General features: G+C 48.3%; 2 protein-coding genes across 2 annotated transcripts; both read left to right on the forward strand.

Moving 5' to 3' along the window:
- The first annotated feature begins 6,225 nt into the window (after window positions 1-6,225).
- Window positions 6,226-15,777, forward strand: ssrp1a (structure specific recognition protein 1a). The gene is given in 24 exon segments (XM_067248351.1): window positions 6,226-6,286; window positions 6,925-7,009; window positions 7,224-7,262; window positions 7,264-7,410; window positions 9,288-9,399; window positions 9,500-9,687; window positions 10,139-10,153; window positions 10,155-10,240; window positions 10,434-10,453; window positions 10,456-10,496; window positions 10,498-10,563; window positions 10,717-10,779; window positions 10,782-10,822; window positions 11,077-11,205; window positions 11,326-11,384; window positions 11,387-11,546; window positions 12,078-12,150; window positions 13,216-13,348; window positions 13,488-13,530; window positions 13,660-13,786; window positions 13,951-14,118; window positions 14,273-14,370; window positions 14,504-14,687; window positions 15,237-15,777. Coding segments are annotated over 23 exon segments (2,112 nt in total). The 5' UTR covers window positions 6,226-6,286; window positions 6,925-6,952; the 3' UTR covers window positions 15,300-15,777.
- Window positions 15,778-17,662: 1,885 nt separating this feature from the next.
- On the forward strand, window positions 17,663-21,875 carry p2rx3a (purinergic receptor P2X, ligand-gated ion channel, 3a). Its single transcript, XM_067247920.1, has 11 exons — window positions 17,663-18,062; window positions 18,382-18,517; window positions 18,776-18,847; window positions 19,560-19,629; window positions 19,784-19,880; window positions 20,017-20,094; window positions 20,339-20,477; window positions 20,612-20,842; window positions 21,002-21,067; window positions 21,189-21,266; window positions 21,620-21,875. Exons 1-11 carry the CDS (start codon window positions 17,920-17,922, stop codon window positions 21,773-21,775), a joined length of 1,266 nt encoding a protein of 421 aa, XP_067104021.1. The 5' UTR covers window positions 17,663-17,919; the 3' UTR covers window positions 21,776-21,875.
- The last annotated feature ends 930 nt before the right edge of the window (window positions 21,876-22,805 follow it).

The raw sequence follows: 22,805 nt of genomic DNA on the forward strand, positions 1-22,805 counted from the left end.
CAGGCAGGGCTGAACACCAGCTCACCCCACACTGCCAGCTAATGGGACCTCTCCCATCCCAGGGTTTTACTGCACGTGACCCAGGTGCTACCCGACACGAGGGAGGGGAGCATGGAAGCCTCCGTGAAGGAGATCAAACACAACGTGAAGCTTAACATCTGAGGTTTAGGACGTAAGAGGAAGTCTCCAAAGGCCATGTTTGTTTTGGGCTAAAATGCTTATTTATAAACATGTGCAGTCTTCGAATGTTGTGTCTGTCTGTCTGTGTGTGTGTGTGTGTGTGTGTGTGTGTGTGTGTGTGTGTGTGTGTGGGTGTATGTGTGTGTGGGTGGAGGGGGAGGTGGGGTACCAGATCCCTCAAAATAGTTCGAGGACCTCCCGTGAGAGAGAAGAATTCAAACTTTGGGGGTTCCGTTACTCACCACATGGACCCACCAAGACCTAGGACACACCTCGGCTGGCAGTACATGTCTACAAAGAAGGACGCTAAACATGTTTTGGTTCTCAACTGGCCTTTCTGATTCAGCGCCGATACAGTATGGAACCAGGTGGTCTTTCAGGACTAAACTCTCTGTGGGCGAAGTGGACCTGAGCACCTCAGCAGGAACACACTCTCCAGACCAGCCTGAAACACTGCACAGGGAGGCTTGAGTTACTGCAAAACAGGGCTTCCAACAACGTTCGACCATGACCTGTGTGTGTGCGGGAGGCCTTGTTGTGTGCGTGTGTGCGTAAACACGCACACGTCTTTGAACTCCGTTTTCCAAATCCGGTTTGACTGATCTATCGGTTGATTGCTGGTGCAGATGTAACGGATCCCAGTCTTCTGGCTGGTAGCTGTGTGGCAGGGTTAGGTCTGAAGATAGGGTTGGGAGGGGACGGTTAACACTCTGAGGTCAGAACTGAAGTTGGAGCTCGCCGTTTAATGTTTAACGTCGGGGCAACAAGAGTTTGGGTCAAAAATGCTCCCAGACTTCCCCTCACTGATCTGGTGTGATTCCAGGATGGAAGGCTGTCCCTCTGTCTGTCTGACTGTCTGGATGTGTTTGTTGTCATCTGGCTAACACATAACAGACATGGCACTAGAGGAGCGAGCCCAAAACTCTGGTCGACCATAGAGCCTGACTGGGACCTTCTGAGACATCTCCAGCAGAATGTTCTCAAGGTTCGAGGAGAGCCATGTTTGGCTCGATTCCATTCTGATACCACTGGGGGGGTTTTTTCCTCTTCTGTTTAGCATTGTCGAATGCTTTGCATACATGTGCGCCCAGATCCATGCACATGAATACACACTCACGCGCACACACACACATGCTGGTAGACTGACAGACTGGACAGTAACATGCGTTGAGGCCGCAGGGGGGAGGGGGAGGAGGACGGGGTCAGGGTCGATGTTGTGTGCCTGTGTACAGTTAGAGTGGAGATTTATGTGCAGTCTGTACTCAATCAAACGTGCATTCCTTCCCTAACTCAACACACACACACACACGGACATACACACGACACACACACTGGCGCGCACGCGCACGGATCAAGGACCATGAAGCACACACGTGCATGCACACAAACATGCGTACACAAACACATGCACACACACACCCAACACTCACACTACACACATGCACACATCAAGGAACAGAGCACACAAGCATGCATGCGCACACACTCCCTCCACCTATTCTCCTGGAGATAAATGCTTCTTTCTGAAATTCAAATGGATCTACTGGGCATGAGATGGACACCATTTAGCACTTTGCCAGAAAAAAATCTGAGAAAAAGAAATCTGAGAAAAAAAAGAAGAAAAAAAAGAAGAAGAAAACTGACATATAATATCCAGTATATAAACAATACTTTATAAATGTCAGATTTTGATTTCCCCCTTTTTTCTGTTGATTACTGTTGATTATTATTTTTTGTACTACCATCTCTGTTTCACGGTTACCAACCAAGGTTACTCTGTACTCGTCTCCTAATGACCTTCCTTTTCCCAATTAGCAGTCCTCTTTCTCTCCATCCGCCTCCTTCCCTTTCTTTCTTCTGACTTCGGTTTCTAATTTAACCCCCCCCCCCCACACACACACACACACACACATCCTTTCACCCACCCTCCAGCCTGGGCTTACTCTTCAAAAATAAATATCCCCCAAAAACATACAAGAGACTTTCATTCAAATCCTTCAGTCTGTCTCTGCTTTAGAAAATGAGAGAAGAGAGGGAGAGGAGAAGGGAGAGCTGAGGAGGGGAGACACTAAAGGGGGATGGGGGGAGGAAGGAAGGGGGGAGAGGGAGCAAAGGGAGTTGGTTTAAAGAGAGGGAGGGAGAAGGGGAGAGTTGGGGAGAGAGAGAGAGACGGTGAGGGAGAGTTTGGTGAAGCGAGGGGCCATGTTAATTTGGGAAAAATGTAAACAGCATGTGTAACTGTTCAAAGCGTGACCAACTCATTTTATATCATTCCCCTCTCCCTCGTTCTTTCGCTCTCTCTCTCTTTCCCTCTGGGTGCTGCTAACTCCTGTCGATCGGGAATCTGCACTGCATTAACCCTGAACCACCACTTTCTCTCATTTCTTACTCAATCCCTCTCTTTTTATGTCCATCCTACTGAATCTCTATCTTGTTTTACTCGCCACTACCTTCCGTACCTCTCTCACTCTCACTCTCATTCTCTCTCTCTCTCTCTCTCTCTCTCTCTCTCTCTCTCTCTCTCTCTAAATGGAAGCTGAGCAAACCTGGGGTCTGTAGGGTCAACTTCATCTTTCTATTTGTGCATCTATCTTTACTTCTTTTGTTTTTTTACTTTTTCATTTCTCCTGTTCATCTTTCCATCTCCAGAAAGCAGGACCGGTCTGTAGGGTCAGAACCCTCAGACTGAGAGGGATGGGGTCCAATGTTCGACAGGACAGGCCCTCCACACAAGCACAAACACTGTTATCTAAAACACACCGACACTAATTCATCCCCCACAGCCATGACATGGTGTGTGTATTTGTGTGTGTGTGTCTGTCTGTGTGTCTGTGTGTGTGTGTGTGTGTGTGTGTGTGCGAGAGAGAGAGAGAGAGAGAGAGAGAGAAAAGAGGAGGGGGAGAGAGAGAGGAGAGAGAGAGAGAGAGAGAGAGAGGAGAGAGAGAGAGAGAGAGGTGCTTTGATTATGCCTTGAATGTTCTGTGTATTTAAGTTTGGGGTTTCAAATGTGCAATGTTTTCTTTTTCTAAGTATTTATTTTTCCACCTTTTGAAGATACATAAGTAGCTGTGAATTATGAATTTATATGCTTGAAAGTGGGTGTGAGGGACACAAAAATGTAGAACCACCTGAGGGAGTGAGAGAATTAAGACATAGATGAAGGATGGAAGGGGAGGTCGACGGAGAAAAAGGGGTAGATAATCAGAAAGGATGTTGTGAAAGAGAGAGGGAGAGAAAACCTTTTGGTTTGCTTCTTTTGTTTTTCTGCTTAACACATCCTTTCGTTGTACAATGCTCAACCCTCTTTTCCCCTATTCACAGACAAGAACAAGCAGCCGCACCAGTACTCCCAGGAGGCATGTGTGTGTGTGTGTTCTCACACCCTGACTAAAGTGAATCATGTACTTTCTCATATCAGTGACAGCTAACTAGACAAGGGCTTTAGCTGCCTCTGACCCCATCAACCTCAGCCATTTTTTACAATGAATGAAACCTGTACACACGCACGCACACACACACACACATACACACACAAACCACACATATATACTGTATATATATGTATATGTACAGTAAAAGTATATCAGTGCACTTTTATGTACAAAATATATTTATTCTAAGTTTGTGACGAATAGCAACAGACAAGTACAACTTCTTGACCTCCCAGTTAATGACGTCTGAACTATGCCTATAGGCTACTTTCATTTTGATCGTTTATTGTGTGGAATTTATGAATTTTTATGCAGTTATTTTATTGTATCGTTAAATCATCAAATTAACTATTATCTAATTGATTGAATTTAGAGACAATGCATGTTCAATATCAAACAACAGTTGCTAGGTGCTCGTTGTTTCTATTCCGTTCCTTGTCAAATAAAAATGTCTGGTCAGTGCTGGTTGCAAATTATTCATGTGAATATTTATCTACCCAAGAGTCATTATGAAAACTAACTTTTTATTGTATATCCAGATAATACGTTTGATAAAGATAAAACATTATAAAGTTGTTTTTTTGAGAAGGGAAACAATACCATAAATAATTGTTGTTCAGCCTACATTATTTCGCAAATGTATAGCCTATAGCCTGTAGCATCGAAATGAAAAGCAAATAAAACTCTTGTTAACTTAACCACATACAAAGTAATAATAAAACAAACACAATAATTTGCATAATTATTAAACAAAACTAATATTGATAATACCTTTGAAAAAAAAGATTTTACTTAACGGTTGTCGAATGATCTTACCTTCACAAAACATGCTTAATTTCGTCGCAATCCGTTCAGCGAAAATGGTAAAAACTATATCCAGAGACAACTGACCAAATAATGCAAAGATATGAAGGCTATTCGTCCAGTTTATGTATCCTAGGCAAGAAGTTTCACTGAACTTTTTGCTCAAACTTTCTTCTTGAGGAGATTTACTCAAAACTACCGTTGACAGAGAATCTGTCTCCTATGTCCACCGAAATGGTTATTTAGAACAAATTTGCTCATCTGACAGTTGACTAAAAAAACACAAATTTGGCTGCGAGTTCAGCTGTCTCCTTGTTAAGAGGACCTCACAAAAACCCGTCTGGTATGACGTTGACGTTCCGATAACTTGACGGGCGTGTGGTCTCTGTGTGACAGACTGACTGACGGCGGAGGCTTTTGTACTGAGGGAGAAAGTTTCTTTCACCCCTCCTTCCCCCCTCCCATCCCTCTCCTCCTTTCTTCCGTTCCGTTATCCTCCTGGTGATTCACCGAGTTGACGCATCGGCTAAACTTGACAGAGCCGGTGAACCACGAGACTTGTCACAACTTATTTCCATCTCTTTGTTAATTCTTCTGTCCGCAGTAGGTAATCTCAGATAGGGCCTATTAATGGTTTCGTTTGATGCTTTGTCTGGAATTTTGAGGGCACTTTTATGTATAGGCCTACATTGACTTATCTAATCACAAATCAAAACAAACAGCGTCTGTGGTGTAAGTCCATGAATATACACTTGTTTGAATATGAGCTGTAAAATCGGTAATGCTTTCTATGCCATGTGTGTGGCCACTGTTTTTCAGGTGTGTGTGTGTGTGTGTGTGTGTGTTTGTGTGTGTGTGTGCGTCTGTGAGCTGGCCTGAAGGAGGGTTGGTCGTGGCAATGCAGCAAATGTTTACTTGCTCCACTCCTAGCTTTTTCTTTTATGTTCTATTCATTCCTTTGGTATTAGTTTTATTGACTGTAAGATTAGAGAGATATACTTATCTCACCTCCACCTGTCACTCACTGTGTGCCATTATAGTGTTAGAGTGTGTGTGAGAGCATCTGTGTTTGGGGGATAGAGTGTGTGTGTGTGTATGAGGGGGGGGGGGGGTAAACAATGTAAATGAAAAAGGAGAATAGTAATGAATCTAAGCATTTATTGGTTGTTATAATGATAGATTTTGATACAGTTTACTTTACCTCTGTGACCAGTAAAATACTTAGTAATTGCTGTAGGAATAATTGGACTTGAACACAAAGTTAAATGAAGAAATTTAAATGTAAAGTTATGGGCACGGACAGGCAATTCCCCTCTGGATCCCATGCTGGAATAAATTGTCATGACTATAATAATGATGTAGTTTTGACAGGATGCAACGTGCGCCTCTAGTGGTGATAGGGAGAAATTACAGTCAGGTCTGTCATATTGTGAGGTTTATTAGCAGAAGACGCAGGGCTGCCAACTTTTCAAAAAATCTTGGAGTGAGATTTGTGGGGCCAACCAAAATGTTACTTGGTTGAAGTTGCCTTCTCAGCGTGAGAAATACAAGGTGTGGCGTGAGAGCGTGTATTACTGGTTGAAATGCGTGTCTCACGGCCAATGCGTGAGAGTTGGCAGCCCTGAAGACGTATTTTTCATTCACGTATGTTCTACATTAATACTTGAAAATAAGTCAAAACAGAGATAACACTGCAACAAACACGAGCGAAATATATAACACCTGGCAAGTCGTGTGAAGTATCAAGTTCCATCAGCCTCAACATCTGAACGGAAGCAATTTAAAACCATCAGAGATTGCTTCCGGAGTCATTCCCTTTAGCCCCGATGCTACACGCGGGAAACAGACGAAGAGATCTGACCACATTGGCAGTAAGATTTCCAGAATTTTGATATAATTACTAATTATATTACAGCTATGAAATTGCAAAAAGACAACCACACAAGTCCAAAAGAAAAGTAATGTGCGAGAGTAGAGAAATGCCATATTAATGATTCGTATACTTGATCTAGCTAGTCATGGAAGTGAATGTGTGTTGCTAGCAAGCTTGCTAATGTTGTCAGTCAGTGGAACACAAACTGGCCTGGGACATCACAACACAATAGACAACCAGACTGCCTTTTAGAAGTGCAGGTAGTATGTTGCAAGCCATCAAGCACTAAACTCAGTAAGCTAAACAAATCAAAAGTTAATATGTAATGGGCATTTAAGTGTGTGTAGCCTACATGTTAGTGTGCTAACCAGCTGCAACAACATGCACAACTGCACTGTGTTCACAGTTTTCACTTAGTTGATAGTCCGTCAGCAAGCCTTAGCATAATTGACTTCATTGGCTAGTAAGAAAGCTAGCAGGGTTTAGCTATTAAACTTAAAGTAATTTACTGATGTTACGTACGGTAACTTATGGTATTAGAGAGATACAGATAATGTTTACAGGTTTATGGCAAATTGGCTTACGTGTCTGACTGTTATTTGTTACTGATCGTGAGTTACAAATTGATTTTCACAGTAGAGCATCATTTCGTGCGGTGGCAATAATGGGAGATACGCTGGAGTTCAACGACATCTACCAGGAGATGAAGGATCCTGGGTCGGTCAACAATGATTGTTTAAATAATATATTTAAACTCCACATCCAACCTTTGTTACCATACTTCAGATTCACCTCGTAACTAAGGGACAGCTGATTTGTCTTAGGAATTAACTTCATTCCTTAGCTCACCTGCTCAAACCTTCTAGATTAATTATGTTCTCTCAGAATGTCAAGTACTAGACTGTCTTAACTCCTGTGTGTGTGTGTCCCTGCAGAATGATGGCCGTCTGCGCTTCAGTAAGCAGAACGTGGTGTAACAAGAGCAGCAAGACAGGCAAGGTGGACAACATCCCTGCTCTGGAGCTCAGCCAAGCCCAGTGGAGGCGTGTGTGTCTGGGTCACGGCATCAAGCTGGTCACCAGCACCGGACACATCTACAAATACGATGGCTTCAGGGACACGGTGAGTGTGTGTGTGTGGCGCGCATCCTTGTGTGAGTCTGTATTCCACAAAGACAAGAAGTGGGACCACGGTGCCCTTTTGTGTGTTTAATGTGTAGTATTTTTATTATTATTATTATTAATTATATGCCTGCAGATAGAGAGGGATGTTTGTCGACCTCGGAAGTCTTTTCAGGAATGCACGCTGTTGTGATTTGGTTGGGTGAAACTCATCGTTTCCTGTGTAAAAACGGTCGGGTGTTCGGATTGTGTGCGCGGCGCGCGCGCACGCGTCAGCGCCCGCGTGTGCGTTCAGTGCCAGCGCCGTCATCGCTCCCCAGAGGCTAATCAGTGTATTTTTGGGAGATGGATCTGGACGAGAGGGAGAGGAGAGATTGGCGCTGCTGATGTCATTGTTTATAGTCCTCTGTCTCCGCACTGTCTACACACTGTCTCTGGTGAGGAATTTACCCCACTTCACTTGGGGTGGGGGGGGTCTTTGATGTGCTCACTCTCTATATGTCTCCCCCCCCCCCCCCCCCCCCCCGTTACGCCGGCCGTGGTTACGACATGAAACACTCTCGTTCTCTTCCAGCGCTGCTCATGCATGTTGGCCTATGTGGTCACCTCGTTCACTCGTGTCATGATGCAGGCCTGCCAGCTATGTGTACACACTGAGGCCATGGTGCAGGGCACAGGCATGTTGCTGGCCTCAATGTAGGGCACTGGTTTAAGGAGTCAGTGGGGACTCACGCGGGTGAGCGAGTTGAGTCAAAATAGCTCATGGTTTGCAGCACTACGGCGGTGTGTTGGTTTGGGGCTGTTTGGGGTTTCCAGTGGGAGATTTGAAGGGGCTGGGGGGTTTTGGCTGTAAACGAGCTGGTGGAGGGACTGAGGGAAGGGTGTCGGATAGCGAGCATCATTTGGGGGAGGTGCGTGCGTGCGTGTGTGTGTGTGTGAGAAGGGGGATCTGTAGCAGGTGTGATTTTTAGGGTGTGTGAGGTAAGCTGTATTGTTCCGGCAGAACAGTAATGAGGTGAGGAGATGCTCACAGTGAGGATAGCCGGAAGCGTCCACACACACTGGGCTGTTTTACTGCCGTCAACGATGAAGGATATGAGCACGGTGAGAAACGGCAGCTCCCACTCCATGAGGCCTTCTTCCTTCCATCCAAAACAGGCCCAGATGTGTCCTTATTGAACATGTTGGCCTGTGTTCACATCGCCTGCCTCTTTCTCACGCACACGCACACGCACACACACACACACACACACACACACACAGAGGCTCTAAATCTAATGACCTAACAGACAGGCAGATTTCCAGGTGCATAACCTCTTTTCCACACTCTTCTCACACACACACACACACACACAATCCCCTTTACACACATGTGGAAGTGATTGTGTGTGCGAGAGAATGTGTGTGTTTGTGAGAGAGAGAGTGTGTGTGTGTGAGTGTGTGTGTGTGCTCTCCAGCTCTATCGGGCCTGCAGGATAAATAAACAGGCTGATTGTAAAAGCGGCACAGGGAGAGCGGACGGATTACGTTCACCTCCAGTATCCCAGGGGGACAAGCGCTGGGCGGGGGGCATAATTGAGGCGCTGATGAGTTTGACCTTCATCGAGACGGAGGGAGGGAGAGGCAGGGTGGAGAGGGAGGAGGGGGACGGGTGTTTTTAGTTTTGGTGGGCTTGTGATTTTCTGTACGTCTTTCTTTTTGTTTCTTTTGTCCTTTCTGCCTGTGTTTGTCCTCCCTCACCGTCGGTCTCTCTCTTTCTGTCTCTTTCTCTCTCTCTCTGTGTCCCTCTCTGTCTCTCTCTCTCTGTGTATCTCCGTCTCTCTCGCTCTGTCTCTCTCTGTGTCTCTCTCATACATATATTCCCCTGGGCCCCTGCAGGACTTTGAGAAGATCTCTGAGTTCTTCAAGACCAACTACAAGGTGGAGTTGTCAGAGAAGGACATGTGCGTCAAGGGCTGGAACTGGGGCACTGCCAAGTTCACAGGTAAACCCACCCCCGCCAACCCCACACACACACACACACTTTGGTCGCCCCCCCCCTCCCCCTTTGGTGGTTAAACCCCCCCCCCCCCCCTCCCTCTCCAGGACCATGCTGTCGTTCGACGTTGAGCGACAGCTCTGTGTTTGAGATCCCCTGTCCAGCGTGTCCCAGTGTGCCACCAGCAAGAACGAGGTGACCCTGGAGTTCCACCAGAACGACGACGCAGAGGTCTCGCTCATGGAGGTCCGCTTCTACGTGCCGCCCGGCACCGGCGACGAGGGCCAGGACCCCGTGGAGGTGAGGGCAGGAACCGCCGCGCGCCACAGTACCGCCATCATCCCCTTCAGTGCAGGGGGGAAAACGTTACCATCCCGCCGATAGTTTTTTCCCTTCGATAGAGAGAGAAACACTCATCGGTTATTGTTCGTTCAGTCAGCCTCTGGGTACGGAGAGACGGATAAGGACTGTGTAGCCGTTGAAACTGCGAGACGATTAGAGCCTTTATTGATGGACCAGTGAGGGAGTTTGCTGTTTACGAGCGCTAGATAGAGCAACCGCTGTATGTCTCACTGTCGAAGACGGGCACGTTTGATCGGACGACCTTTTACCGTCGAGGGAACGACTCCCTAATAAGTCGTTATGGATCCGACATCACCCCATGTTGACGAGTACGATTTGAAGTGTGTGTGCGTGCGTCCGTGTGAGAGATATGAACACGTGTGTTTGCGTGGGTCCCGTGTCCGCCCAGGCGTTTGCAGACAACGGTGCGCTCCAAGGCGGACGTCATCCAGGCCACGGGCGACGCCGTGTGCGTCTTCAAAGAGCTGCAGTGTCTCACGCCCCGAGGAAGGTACGTCGTCGTCATCACCGTGTGCTCTGTCACGCACTTGCAGCTAAGAGGTCGAGTCACCACGACCACGGGAGGGGAGGTCTTTCGGCCTGCGAGCTCCCCTTACAGGAGTTCAGCAGAGGCTGTTGTTGTTCTCATCCATACACTCATGGACACTCCCTTCTCCCCCCCTCCTCCACCTCCCTCCTTCCAGGTATGATATCCGTATCTATCCACGTTCCTCCACCTCCACGGTAAGACGTTTGACTACAAGATCCCCCTACACCACCGTGCTCCGCCTCTTCCTGCTGCCTCACAAGGACCAGAGGCAGATGTTCTTCGTGGTAAGTGGGTGTGGGGGTGTGCACGTGTGTACGCGCGCACTTGTGTGAGACTGTTGTCGGCTACGAGCTCTGAAAGAATGTTGTGACTCGGTAACACTGTACTCTCTCTCTCTCTGTCTCTCTCTCTGTCTCTCTCTCTGTCTCTCTCTCTAGATCAGTCTGGATCCCCCCATCAAGCAGGGCCAGACCCGATACCATTTCCTCATCCTCCTCTTCTCTCCAAGGAAGAAGACATCAGCCTCACCCTCAACATGAGCGAGTGAGTGGGACACTCAACGAGAGCAGCTCCACCTCTTCTAGAAAGTGTCACGTTGATGTGTTGTTCCATGTGGGGAAGCGTCTCAATGAACTTCTTTCCTGTTTCTTCTGTCTTTACCCTGTCTCTTCCTTTTTCCCCCTCCATCTGACACCTCTCATTGCCTCCCCCCGCCCTACCTCCTCCCTCTCCTCTCCGTCCTCTCTCTCTCTCTCTTCACCCCTCCCTCTCTCCCTCCTCCCTCCCCCCTCTCTCAGGGAGGATGTGGAGAGGAAGTATGAGGGAAAGCTCAGTAAGAACATGTCCGGCTCCCTCTATGAGATGGTCAGCAGGGTCATGAAGGCCCTGGTCAACAGGAAGATCACCGTGCCCGGAAACTTCCAGGGGTGAGCGCGCACGCACGCACACGCACACAGGCAATATACTTTCTTTCTTACACGTGTGTGTGTGTAAGAGCTCACCCCCCACACAAGATCATTGAAAACCCTCTCCCCCCCCCTCTCCAGCCACTCGGGGGCCCAGTGCATCACCTGCTCCTACAAAGCGTCGTCGGGCCTGCTCTACCCCTGGAGAGGGGCTTCATCTACGTGCACAAGCCCCCCGTGCACCTGCGCTTCGAGGAGATTTCCTGCGTGAACTTCGCCCGCGGCACCACCCACACGCGCTCCTTCGACTTTGAGATCGAGACCAAGCAGGGCAACCAGTACACCTTCAGCAGCATCGAGAGGTGGGCGGGGGGGCACACACTCCTGTGCACACTTACACACACACACACACATTTAGAGATACTTTCACACACATTTACAGGCACGCACTCATTCAGAAGTCATCCTCATATAGACATACATTGACATTACATTTGACATTTAGTCATTTAGCAAGACGCTCTTATCCAGAGCGACTTACAGTAAGTACAGGGACATTCCCCGAGGCAAGTAGGGTGGAAGTGCCTTGCCCCAAGGACACAACGTCATTTGGCACTGCCGGGGGGATCGAACCGGCAACTTTCTGATTACTAGCCCGATTCCCTAACCACTCAGCCACCTGACTCCCTCCACATACGCACACACACACACATACTTACGCACACACACTTACACACACGCATTCACGCACATACGCACGCACGCACACACATACTCACAAGTATGTATATGTGCGCTTATAAGTATGCATACTTATAAGCGCACACATACATACTTACACACATCTCTTTAACCTTAACTTGTCTTTCTCTCCCTCTCCCCCCCTCTCTCAGGGAAGAGTACGGCAAGCTCTTTGACTTTGTCAACGCCAAGAAGCTCAACATCAAGAACCGAGGCTTCAAAGAGGTGAGGGGGTCGGCGCGGTTCAGGCGGCTGTGTGAGTGTGTGTGTGTGTGTGTGTGTGTGTGGAGCTGAAGTTCATGAGGGTCAGCCAGCGCTGGATGTATTACTCACGGTTGTCTCACCCTGTCTCTGTGTGTCTGTCGGTTTACCCCTGAAGAAAAAAGGTCGGTATGGTTACTGTCGCACCGGACTGATCACCCACTTGATTGTTGGTTTGGTGTGATTAACGCTTGCATGGTGTGGGGTGGGGGGGGAGAGGGAGAATCTTGATTGGGGGGGGGGGGGGGGGGGGGGGGGGGGGTCTTGATTGGGTGGTGAGTGCTATAATCCAAGGCTATTGCTGTTGATTGCCATGATGATTAAAATGACCAACAAATGACCTGGGTGTGTGTGTGTGTGTGTGTATACACATGCATTTGTTTGCATTGTCTTGACTAATGTACTGCCCGAGGCTCTGCGGTGGGTTAACACTGAAAGACGTCTCCTAGGCCTCAACACACCCGACCCCAGGCTTTCTCCCACAACTCCATCCGGCAACACAAACAAACCTTCCCCCCCCCCCACCCCCCCCCCCCCCCCCCCCCCCCCACCCCCTCCCCCCCCCCGGTCCCTGTCAACGCCACCTTTCTGCTGTCGCCGCCGCGGTAACCGCAGGTCACCTGAGCCGGCTAGCGGGGGCAAATGATGCTGCCCTCCGTTTGCTCCTGGTGTGGTGGGGGGGGGGGGGGGGGCTGCGCTCCAACACTCCTCTATGGCTCCTTCCCTCCTTCTCTCCGTCCTTCCATGGTTTCCCATGGCCCAATCAGGGGTGTTCACGTGATTACGATTCGGTGACTTGGTCTTAAGAGGGAGGAGGCGAGGTCGGGGAAGGAGCCCCGTGGACGGGTGTTGGCCCGGTGCTGGTGAGAGAGGGGGTCGTGGGTTTCCCCCTCAGCCAGAATGCATGGTCTCACCTGCTCGTCAGCGCTCTGTGGTGCAGGCTTTGGGTGTCTTGGTCGTCCGATGGACTCTCTCTGCGGTGCACTATGGGAAACTGTAGTTTTGACGTGCGCCGTTCCCGTTTCGCAGGGCATCAAGGGTAAGAACAATGAGTACAGCGACTCGGACGAGGACCAGCACGACGCCTACCTGGAGAGGATGAAGGCCGAGGGGAAGATTAGGGAGGAGGGCGACGACAGCGACGAATCGGACGGCGAGACCGGTGAGTGGCGGGCCAATCGGACGGCCGCAGCGCTTTCCAAAGGGGGCTGGACTGCCAGTGGGACACGTCTGACAGGATGGCGTGGAATTTTTCGACCAATCAATTTGTCGTTCTCTCTCTCTTTTTTTTTAATCTGCAGACGAGTCGTTCAACCCTGGAGAGGAGAGTGATGTCGCTGAGGAGTGAGTGGTTTTTGACTTTTTATCACTTCTCTCTATTTCTTTCTGTCTCTCTCTCTTAAAAACCATGTCTCCCCTCCCTCGGTCTCTCGTCTTACGTCCATCTTCCCTCCCCCCCCCCCCCCCCGACAGGTACGACAGCAACGCGTCCGAGAGCGAGAGCAGCGGAGGGGACAGCGACGAGGAGGGCAAGAAGAAGAAGGAGGCCAAGAAGCCCAAGGTGGTGAAGGAGAAGAAGGCGAGGAAACCTCGCAAGGAGGTGAGGAGGAGGAGGAGGAGGAAAGGGCAGACGAGGGACACTGAGCAATGAAAAGCAATTTCCGTCTCCAATTTTGTCGTCCAGGGGGAAAATAAACTTTCAGGTCGGCCTCCGGTTAAACCTGCATGCTTGTGTATCTGTTACCCCCCCTCCCCTCCCTGCAGAAGAAGCAGAAGGACGCCGGCGCCCCCAAGAGGCCGATGAGCGCCTACATGCTGTGGCTGAACTCCAGCCGGGAGCGCATCAAGGCGGACCACCCCGGCATCTCCATCACAGAGATCTCCAAGAAGGCCGGAGAGATGTGGAAGCAGATCACCAAGGAGAAGAAGGAGGTGAGGGCTTCTGCTCGGCTGGGACCACTTCTAGCTTCCCTCAGAAAGATCTGGGTTTTTTTTGTGTGTTTTTTGGCAGTCAATATCATTATTATTATTATTGTTGTTGTTATTATTGTGATGCTCTTTTGTAATGGACAACTCTTTGTCTCAGGAGTGGGATGGCAAGGCAGAGGAGGCTAAGAAGCAGTATGAGAAAGCCATGAAGGAGTACAGAGAGAGCGGTGGGGGGTCCTCGGCTCCTGCCAAGAAGTAAGCACACACACACACACACACTTTTCATCCTGTAAACTACAGCCAAGCCCTCTTCAGGCATTCCCATTCCAGCTTCCAAAAACACGACCCGACTCACAGCCCTTTCCCCCTCCCCTGCCGTGTCCTTCAGGGACAGCAAGAAGAAGGGAGCCAAGAAGGAAGACAAGAAGAGGAAGCCGGCCGGCGGGGAGAAGGAGAAGGAGCGAGGAGGTGGGAACGACAGCTTCAAGAGCCGCGAGTTCATTTCCAGCGAGGAGAGCTCCTCTGAGTCCGACTCTGGCCGCAAGAAGGCCAAGAGCAAGGCCAAGAGCAAGGCCAAGAGCAAGAGCAAGGTAGTCTGTCTCTCTCCCTCCCTCTCTCGAGGTCTCTCTCCCCCTCTCAAGGTCTCCCTCCCTCTCTCTAGGTCTATCTCCCTCTCTCTAGGTCTCTCTCCCCCCTCTCTGGGTCTCTCTCCCTCTCTCTGGGTCTCTCCCTCTCTCTGGGTCTCTCCCTCTCTCTGGGTCTCTCTCCTTCTCTCTGGGTCTCTCCCTCTCTCTGGGTCTCTCCCTCTCTCTGGGTCTCTCCTTCTCTCTGGGTCTCTCTCCCTCTCTCTGGGTCTCTCCCTCTCTCTCTCTGGGTCTCTCTCCTTCTCTCTGGGTCTCTCCCTCTCTCTGGGTCTCTCCTTCTCTCTGGGTCTCTCTCCCTCTCTCTGGGTCTCTCCCTCTCTCTCTCTAGGTCTCTCTCCCTCCTTCTCTTTAGGTCTCCCTCCCTTTCTGTGTCTGACCATTTTCTCAATTTGACTCTTTCCAGACCCCTTTCTGTCCAGCTTTCATAATATTAAAGCATTTTTCTACTGTTCTTGTGTGTGTGTGTGTGTGTGTCAGGAGTCTGATGAAGAGGAAGAGGTGTTGTCCACGCCCCCCAGCTCAGACCAGGACTCAGACTGAGGAGGGGGAGGAGTCTACCTGCTGATCTGGGCGTTGCACGCACACACACACTCACTCAAACGGACCAACCTACCAGTTTAACTTCCTCTCCTCATGTCCCACACCAACACTCGCAGACAGACAATACTCCTGGCTAGACTGACAAACTGAAGTTTTTTTCTTTTTTTTTCTTTTTTAATACTTTGTTTTCTTTTTCCTTTGGTATCTTTTGTCCTTTCGTTGGAGTACGCAAGATGGAAGCAGACACATCAAACACTTATATTCGCCCTGTAGAAACCAGAAACATTTTCCAACATACGATGTACTACATTTCCCATTATCCTTGTGGAGGGAAAACTGTAGTCCAATAACGCGAAGGAGACGGCCAAGTCTAATAAAACCGTTTTCCTTTGTTTAAATGTCACAACTGCAGTTTAGTGCATTTTGGTTGTTTTTGCCATGTCATGTTTTGAGGCAAAATAAATATAAACCTTTTGTAGTAAAATGTATCACCATGTTATTCTTGATTGCCCTAATTTACTCATCAGTCTCACCCTCTCTCTCCTTCTCTCTCTCTCTCTCTCTCTCTCTCTCTCTCTCTCTGTGTGTGTGTGACTGTCCCTGGGGACGAGAGACACAAGCTGCTGTGGTTTCAGAGTAGCACAGCAGACGGCCACAAAAAAATCGGAGTGATGAATGCTAAGTGGATGGTGATGGATGGGGGAAAAAAAATCCATGTTGAGGAGATGGCGGTTCATGACCAGGGGGTGGGTTATTCCCAACATTGTCAATGTCCATAAAGAGCACAGTAAACATCCAGAAGCTTGGCTGGGGTCCAGTGTCTGTGGTTCAGTGTCTGTGGTCCTGCGGGGGGGGAGGACAGCAGGTGAAGAGGGATTTCTGGTCTTCACAGCAAGTCTGACTGGGAACTTCCTGTCTTGTAGAAAGTTCTACTTGCCAGGACATCCGTTCCCCCACGCCTGGGAGCACCGCTAGATGTAGATTTGAACCAAAGAAGCTTTTAGCACTTTGATTCAGTTTGCCTTTAGTGGTCATAGACTCCATTTAACCAGCCAGCGGTTGATATAGTGGGTTCTGGGTTAGGGTGCAGGCCTCCAAATTGGAGTGGTAGGGTGGCCCAGGGAGACAAGAGTTTGAGATATGAGGATTGAGAGTAGGATAGAGTGGTTAGTAAATGGAGTTGTATTAGAAAGAAAAAAAAGTCGGTTTTTAAAAGCCAGATATTCAGTATGGCAGTGTGTGGTTCCAGCCCGGAGGGATTGATCTGCTTAGGTTGTAGTCTCTCTCTCACTCTCTCTCAAACACATTCACTGTCCAGAAATCCCATTCTCTTCTTTGCGATATTCCCTTTTTCCATCCTACCTTCTCCCCTCTGAAAATGTCATCTCGAGTGGGGGCTGTGCGTTTTTGCTAATGCGTAGGCTGTTTGAGAGTGTTTCCTGCATCGTTTGTGCTGTGGTTTCTCCTTCCACAAAAGATCTAATCTCATTAGGGGAAAATTCTATAATTTTTCCATCATTCCCACTCCTCCCACACAGCCAAACACAAAGACTGCATGTACGAGTAATCAATGTGCTGAAGGGTGATTGTATTTCTTCTTCATTGTAATCCCAGAAGCTGTTTTTTTATAAGTATAACACTGGTATGGGGTAAACAGGCGTTCAGGTGATGTTCCAATAAGCACCATAGCAGGTCCAGGGGAATCCATTTCTAGAACTTTCTCCATCTCTCCTTTGAATTTATGCCAAAATTTCAATCTTTTCACACTACATTTTCAGAGTATCACCTCACTATTTTACATAAATGTGTGTGTGTCTGCTGTTAAGCTCCTATGATTGTGTTTTATGTGTTGTATTGTGTTACCCTAATTGTTCACAGACATAATGGACCCACTTAAAAATTAAGGGATCTTGCAATACTGTCTCTGGGCATCAACCGCACAAACACACACAAACACATACACACTCATAGCATTGTCACACACATCTTCTTCTGTGTGACAGAAAGACCAGCTTGTTGCAAAGTAGTCATAGCGTATTGAGTTACATCATTATGCTGTTATGAGTGCCACACGTTTGTATTGATCACCCAAATGCCTACCATTTGTTGTCTTGTGTAAGTGAACATGACTCATGTCATCATTTTGTTGGGAAAATGCGTGTGCATGGCTGATGTGTGTCAACTGTGCGTGCGCCCAGGCATGAGGGAGAAGGGAGAGAGAGCCATGTCTGTTCATTTGGGAGAGAGAGTGGGTTGGTCCAAGATCACCATCCAGTAGAGGAGAGAGGAGAGGGGGAGAGAGACAGAGGGTTCGAAAGAGAGGGAGAGAGACAGAGGGATAGAAAGAGAGGGAGAGAGACAGAGGGATAGAAAGAGAGGGAGAGAGACAGAGGGATACAAAGAGAGGGAGAGAGTGACCAAGGACGGCTTGAGAGACGGACCTCAGAGAGACAGAGGAAAGTGTTGAGACACATACAAGTTTCACTGTTTTCCGTCCCGTTTGTGATCTCGTTTTTGGAACAACTGAGAGGAACTCTCACAGACTTGGGAGTCGCCGCCATTCGCAGACTTGTTGAGCGCACCCACAAATCTCCACGCGCACTACTAATCTCCGGCCATTATGTGCAGGATGGCCTCGATGATGTGGGGTTGTGTGACTGACTTCTTCACCTACGAGACCACCAAGTCTGTGGTGGTGAAGAGCTGGTCTGTCGGGATCGTCAACCGCGTCGTTCAACTGCTCATCATCATCTACTTTGTCTGGTCGGTGCACTGTGTGTGTGTGCGCGTGTGTCATGTTGATTGTATGTTTGTGTAGATTCTTCTCTGGACCCCTTGCATGTGGTTCGTTGTGAATGAGCTTGGCTTTCGTCTTCTGAAAACTCTGTTGTCGAATGAGAAAAATCGAAGCAGACTTGATTTGCTGAGGTTGTCGGTTAGCTGGTTATTTTTCATTCGGTTTCAGACATGTCATTCACTCTTCATTTTGTATTTTTTGAATCTCCCTGTCTCTCTTTCTCTGTCAATCTGTCTGTCTCTGTCTGTCTCTGTCTGTCTGTCCTTGTGTTCTTCCTGGTTTTAGCTGGGTCTTCCTGCATGAGAAGGCCTACCAGGTGACAGACACAGGCATCGAATCCTCGGTCATGACCAAGGTGAAGGGCTTCGGTAAACTCAATGGACGTGTGGTGGATGTGGCAGACTATGTGGTGCCGACACAGGTACAGGTCCTGCCCTGACCTTTGACCCTAGTTCCTAGTGTTGACGATGAAAGTGAATACAACATTCACAATGATAAAGACAGTTGCGTGTGTTGAAGCAGGTGGAATTAGTCTGTGTACCTTCCTATAAACGTCAGTGGGTTGAGGACGAGTGTGTCTGTGACTTTGTGTTTTAGCTGCTTCTCTAACAGACAGACCTGAGTGTTAGGTGAGTCTCCTGCATCTTGCCTGTAGCTAACTGACCTCTCTGGTTACCAGGGTGAGTCCATCTTCTGTATCATCACCAAGCAGATCGTCACAGAAAAACAGCAACAGGGCTTCTGCAAAGAGGTCAGTCCAACTAGAATTGGGCCCAGACACAATCAGTTTTTATTTTCGGAAAAATATGATTCCTTTTACATATGAAAATGCATTCCTTTCACAAAGTGAAAACGTTTGAAAAAGTACAGACTGCAGAGCTTAAACTCTGGCTATGATTCTATGATCCCAGCACTCCTTTAGAGCACCCCAGGGAGTGTTTAGAGATGTATGTGGCTGTCTGATTCGTTCAAATGATTTGGATTCAGGAAATGTTTGATGTCGGGAAAGATTTTCTGCACCCTGGAGAACAACTTGTCTCTTGGATAGCTTCACTAAGCTCCTTTGACAAAATATTTAATCTGATGTGCTTCTTCAACCCCTGACAGAAGCACTTGCAGCAGCAAACGAAGACAGATAACATCAGATGTTCATTGTTAAAACAAACCAACTCACACTTGAAAGGATGTTATACTTTGAATGAGATATATATTGTTTATAAGCAAATGGTGTGTGAGGATATTACAGTAAGATGAATATCTGCAATACATAAAGAGATTATGCATACTTGAATGAAAGTATCAAATCATTACAATATTTGTTGGCGAGGGTGTAGTCATGGCATATCCATTAGCCAGGTTTCTGTCATTTACAGAATTTCAGTCAATGCCTATTTATGTGTGTGTTTGTGTGTGTGTGTGTACGTGTGTGTGTGTACGTACGTACGTACGTTTGTGTGTACTAGCGTTCCAAGAAATATTCCTGCGCCACAAGTGCAGACTGTGAAAAATTCATCGGTTCATATCTGGGAAATGGTGAGTCCTGCGCTCCTCACGTCATTCACATGCACTATTGGATGGTATTTACTCTCCATTTACACCTCTCTCCCCCTCCTACACTGTCTCTCTCTCTCTCTCTCTCTCTCTCCCCCTCCTACACTCTCTCGCTCTCTCCCTCTCCCCTTCCCAGGCCTGATCACAGGGAACTGTACGAAAGGTCAGAATGAGTCAAGAGGCAAGTGTGAGATCGAGGGCTGGTGTCCACCAGAGAATGACGCCCCCAAAAGGTGCTACATATCCACGCATGAACCCACAAACCTACAACCGCACTGACACGTGTGCAGCACAGTCAAGACATCCTCAGACACCAGTCAACACACAGTCCTGTATACGCACTCATCTCCGCCTCCATCTCTCTTTCAGTCGGCCGACACTAGATGTCGAGAACTTCACTATCTTCATCAAGAACAGTGTCCGCTTCCCTCTCTTCAATGTCACCAGGTGCCCCCCCCCTCCCCGCACACAAACACGCACTCTTAAAGTAGCACTCGCGGAGCCTTGCAACCAGCAACATGTTATCACCGATATACAAATCATACCGATAATCTCTTTCTCTCTCCCTTCACCCCTGCTTTGCTTTCTCTCTGTCTCTGTCTCTCTGTCTCTCTCTGTCTCTCACTGTCTCTTTCTGTCTCTCTCTGTCTCTGTCTCTCTCTCTCTCTCTCTCTCTCTCTCTCTCTCACAGAGGGAACTTCCCCCCCTCCATGAATAAGAGCTACATCATGAACTGTACCTACCACCCCCAGGACCACCCCTTGTGCCCCATCTTCCGAGTGGGAGATGTGCTGAACTACACCGGCCAGAATACCTCCACCCTCTCTGAAGTACAGTGACATCATCCTCATCTATCCTCCTTGCACCTCCCTCTCTTTCTCTCTCCCCTCCCCCATCTCCTCGACATCTTTGGGTCTAGAAGTTTCCGTGTTGCTATCTGTAAGTGTTTCTCTCTCTCTGTCAGGGTGGAGAGATCGGGATTAACATAGGCTGGACGTGTGATTTGGATCAATCTATAGAAAAATGTAAGCCTTCTTACTCCTTCACACGACTGGACAAGGTGTTTGAGACCAACACCATTTCCAAAGGCTACAACTTCAGATACGCCAAATATTACCAGACAGAGAACGGCACCGAGTTCCGGACCCTTCACAAGGCCTTCGCCATCCGCTTTGACATCCTGGTAACTGGGAATGTAAGTGTGCTCGTTTTTTTGGCGTGTGTGCCAACGTGTTTACTTACATTAGTCTTTCATGGTGTGTGTTTTGCTTGTGGTGTGTGTTTGGTTTTTGTGTGAGAGACCAGTACTTTTGTGTCTCAGCGCTAATTCCGTTTTCTGGATGGGTTTTTCAAGGCTGGGAAGTTCAACACGGTTCCCACTCTGATCAACATCGTGGCAGCCTTCACCTCAGTCGGACTGGTGAGTCGTCTTTGGGAAGTCACAGCTGTCAATGGATTATTGTTGTATTACAATGGACTGTACAGTGTTCATGAAAGATGACCTGATTTGGATATACTAACTTGGTGGTGATTGGTTGCAGGGTACGGTGCTGTGTGACATCATCCTTCTGAACTTCCTGAAGGGGGCGGACCAGTACAAGGCCAAGAAGTTTGAGGAAGTGAGTCATCGTTGACAGAACAGGAGAAGGAAAACACCTCAAATGAGTTTTGTAGTCATTTTCACACTTGTCTTTCCTCCCCACCGCCCTCCTCCTCCTCCTCCACCCCATCCTCTTCCTCCGCCTCCGCCCCCTCCTCTTCCTCCGCCCCCTCCTCTTCCTCCGCCCCCTCCTACTTCCCCGCCTCCGCCCCTCCTCTTCCTCCGCCTCCGCCCCCTCCTCTTCCTCCGCCCCCTCCTACTTCCCCGCCTCCGCCCCTCCTCCTCCTCCCCCTCTGCCCCCTCCTCCGCACCCTCCTCCTCCCCCTCTGCCCCTTCCTCCACCTCTTCCTCCTCCCTCTCTTCCCTTCCCAGGTCTCTGGCTCACCGACCTCTGACCCCATGTCTCAGAACAACGGCGGCCAGCTGTCAATCAAACGGGAGGAAAGATCTGAGGACTCGGGTGCTGTGTCCATCGACCAGATGGTGTTACATCATCAGCCGGGACACACACACACACACTCCTTCTAGCCTCCTCTCTGAACACACACTCACGGACCTATCAGGAACAGTTACAACTGGGACATGTACGGTGGCCCTGAAGTGCAAATCACACCCACTAACATGAGTGCATCCCCCAAATGAAAACACTCCCCCCAAATACGAGTCAACTCCCCCCAAATAGGATGACTTGCTCACCTCCCCCCAATACAAAGACACGCTCACCCAAATGGGAAACGACATTACATTAACTCAAAAACACATTACATTAACTCAAAACGGAAAGGGTTGGTACTACATTTTGTTGCTGAATGGATGCTGTAACTAACAAGAGATTGATCGACAGAAGTACAAAATGCAATAGCCTGACAGAGTTACGTGCACCAGGACATCTTTTTGGCTATCGAAGCATGTAGCAAGTAGTAGGCTACTTATGCAAAAGTATATATTGCGTGTTAACGTTACGTGGACCAGGATGGTTGTTTTGCTATCGATTTTGACGTTTAACATGCAATTTATACTTTTGCATAAGTAGCCTACTACTTGCTACATGCTTCGATAGCCAAAATAATGTCCTGGTGCACGTAACTCTGTCAGGCTATTGCATTTTGTATTTCTGTCGATTGTGTCTTTGTATTGGGGGGAGGTGAGCAAGTCATCCTATTTGGGGGGAGTTGACTCGTATTTGGGGGGAGTGTTTTCATTTGGGGGATGCACTCATGTTAGTGGGTGTGATTTGCACTTCAGGGCCACCGTAGACATGGCTCATAATTCACTTGAATACTCACTTAAATAATAGATTGTATGAATGTCCTGTGTATTGTTGCCAAGTATGTTGTTGCTGTACAGTATGTTCTGTATATGATCAATTTACGTGGTCCCATTGTCTCTGTTTTTACAATTATAGCCCTCGACTAATGACACTAAGAGCTTCCTAATGGGGGTGAAACAGAGAGAGGAAGAGGGAGAGAAAGGGGGGGAGAGGAAGAGAGTGGGAGAGAGTTTAATGAGCATGACTTGTGGTTTTAAATGGGCCATTATTCATAAATGTGCCTGATAT

The sequence above is a fragment of the Osmerus mordax genome, chromosome 12 (assembly GCF_038355195.1).
Source record: "Osmerus mordax isolate fOsmMor3 chromosome 12, fOsmMor3.pri, whole genome shotgun sequence".
NCBI lineage: Eukaryota > Metazoa > Chordata > Actinopteri > Osmeriformes > Osmeridae > Osmerus > Osmerus mordax.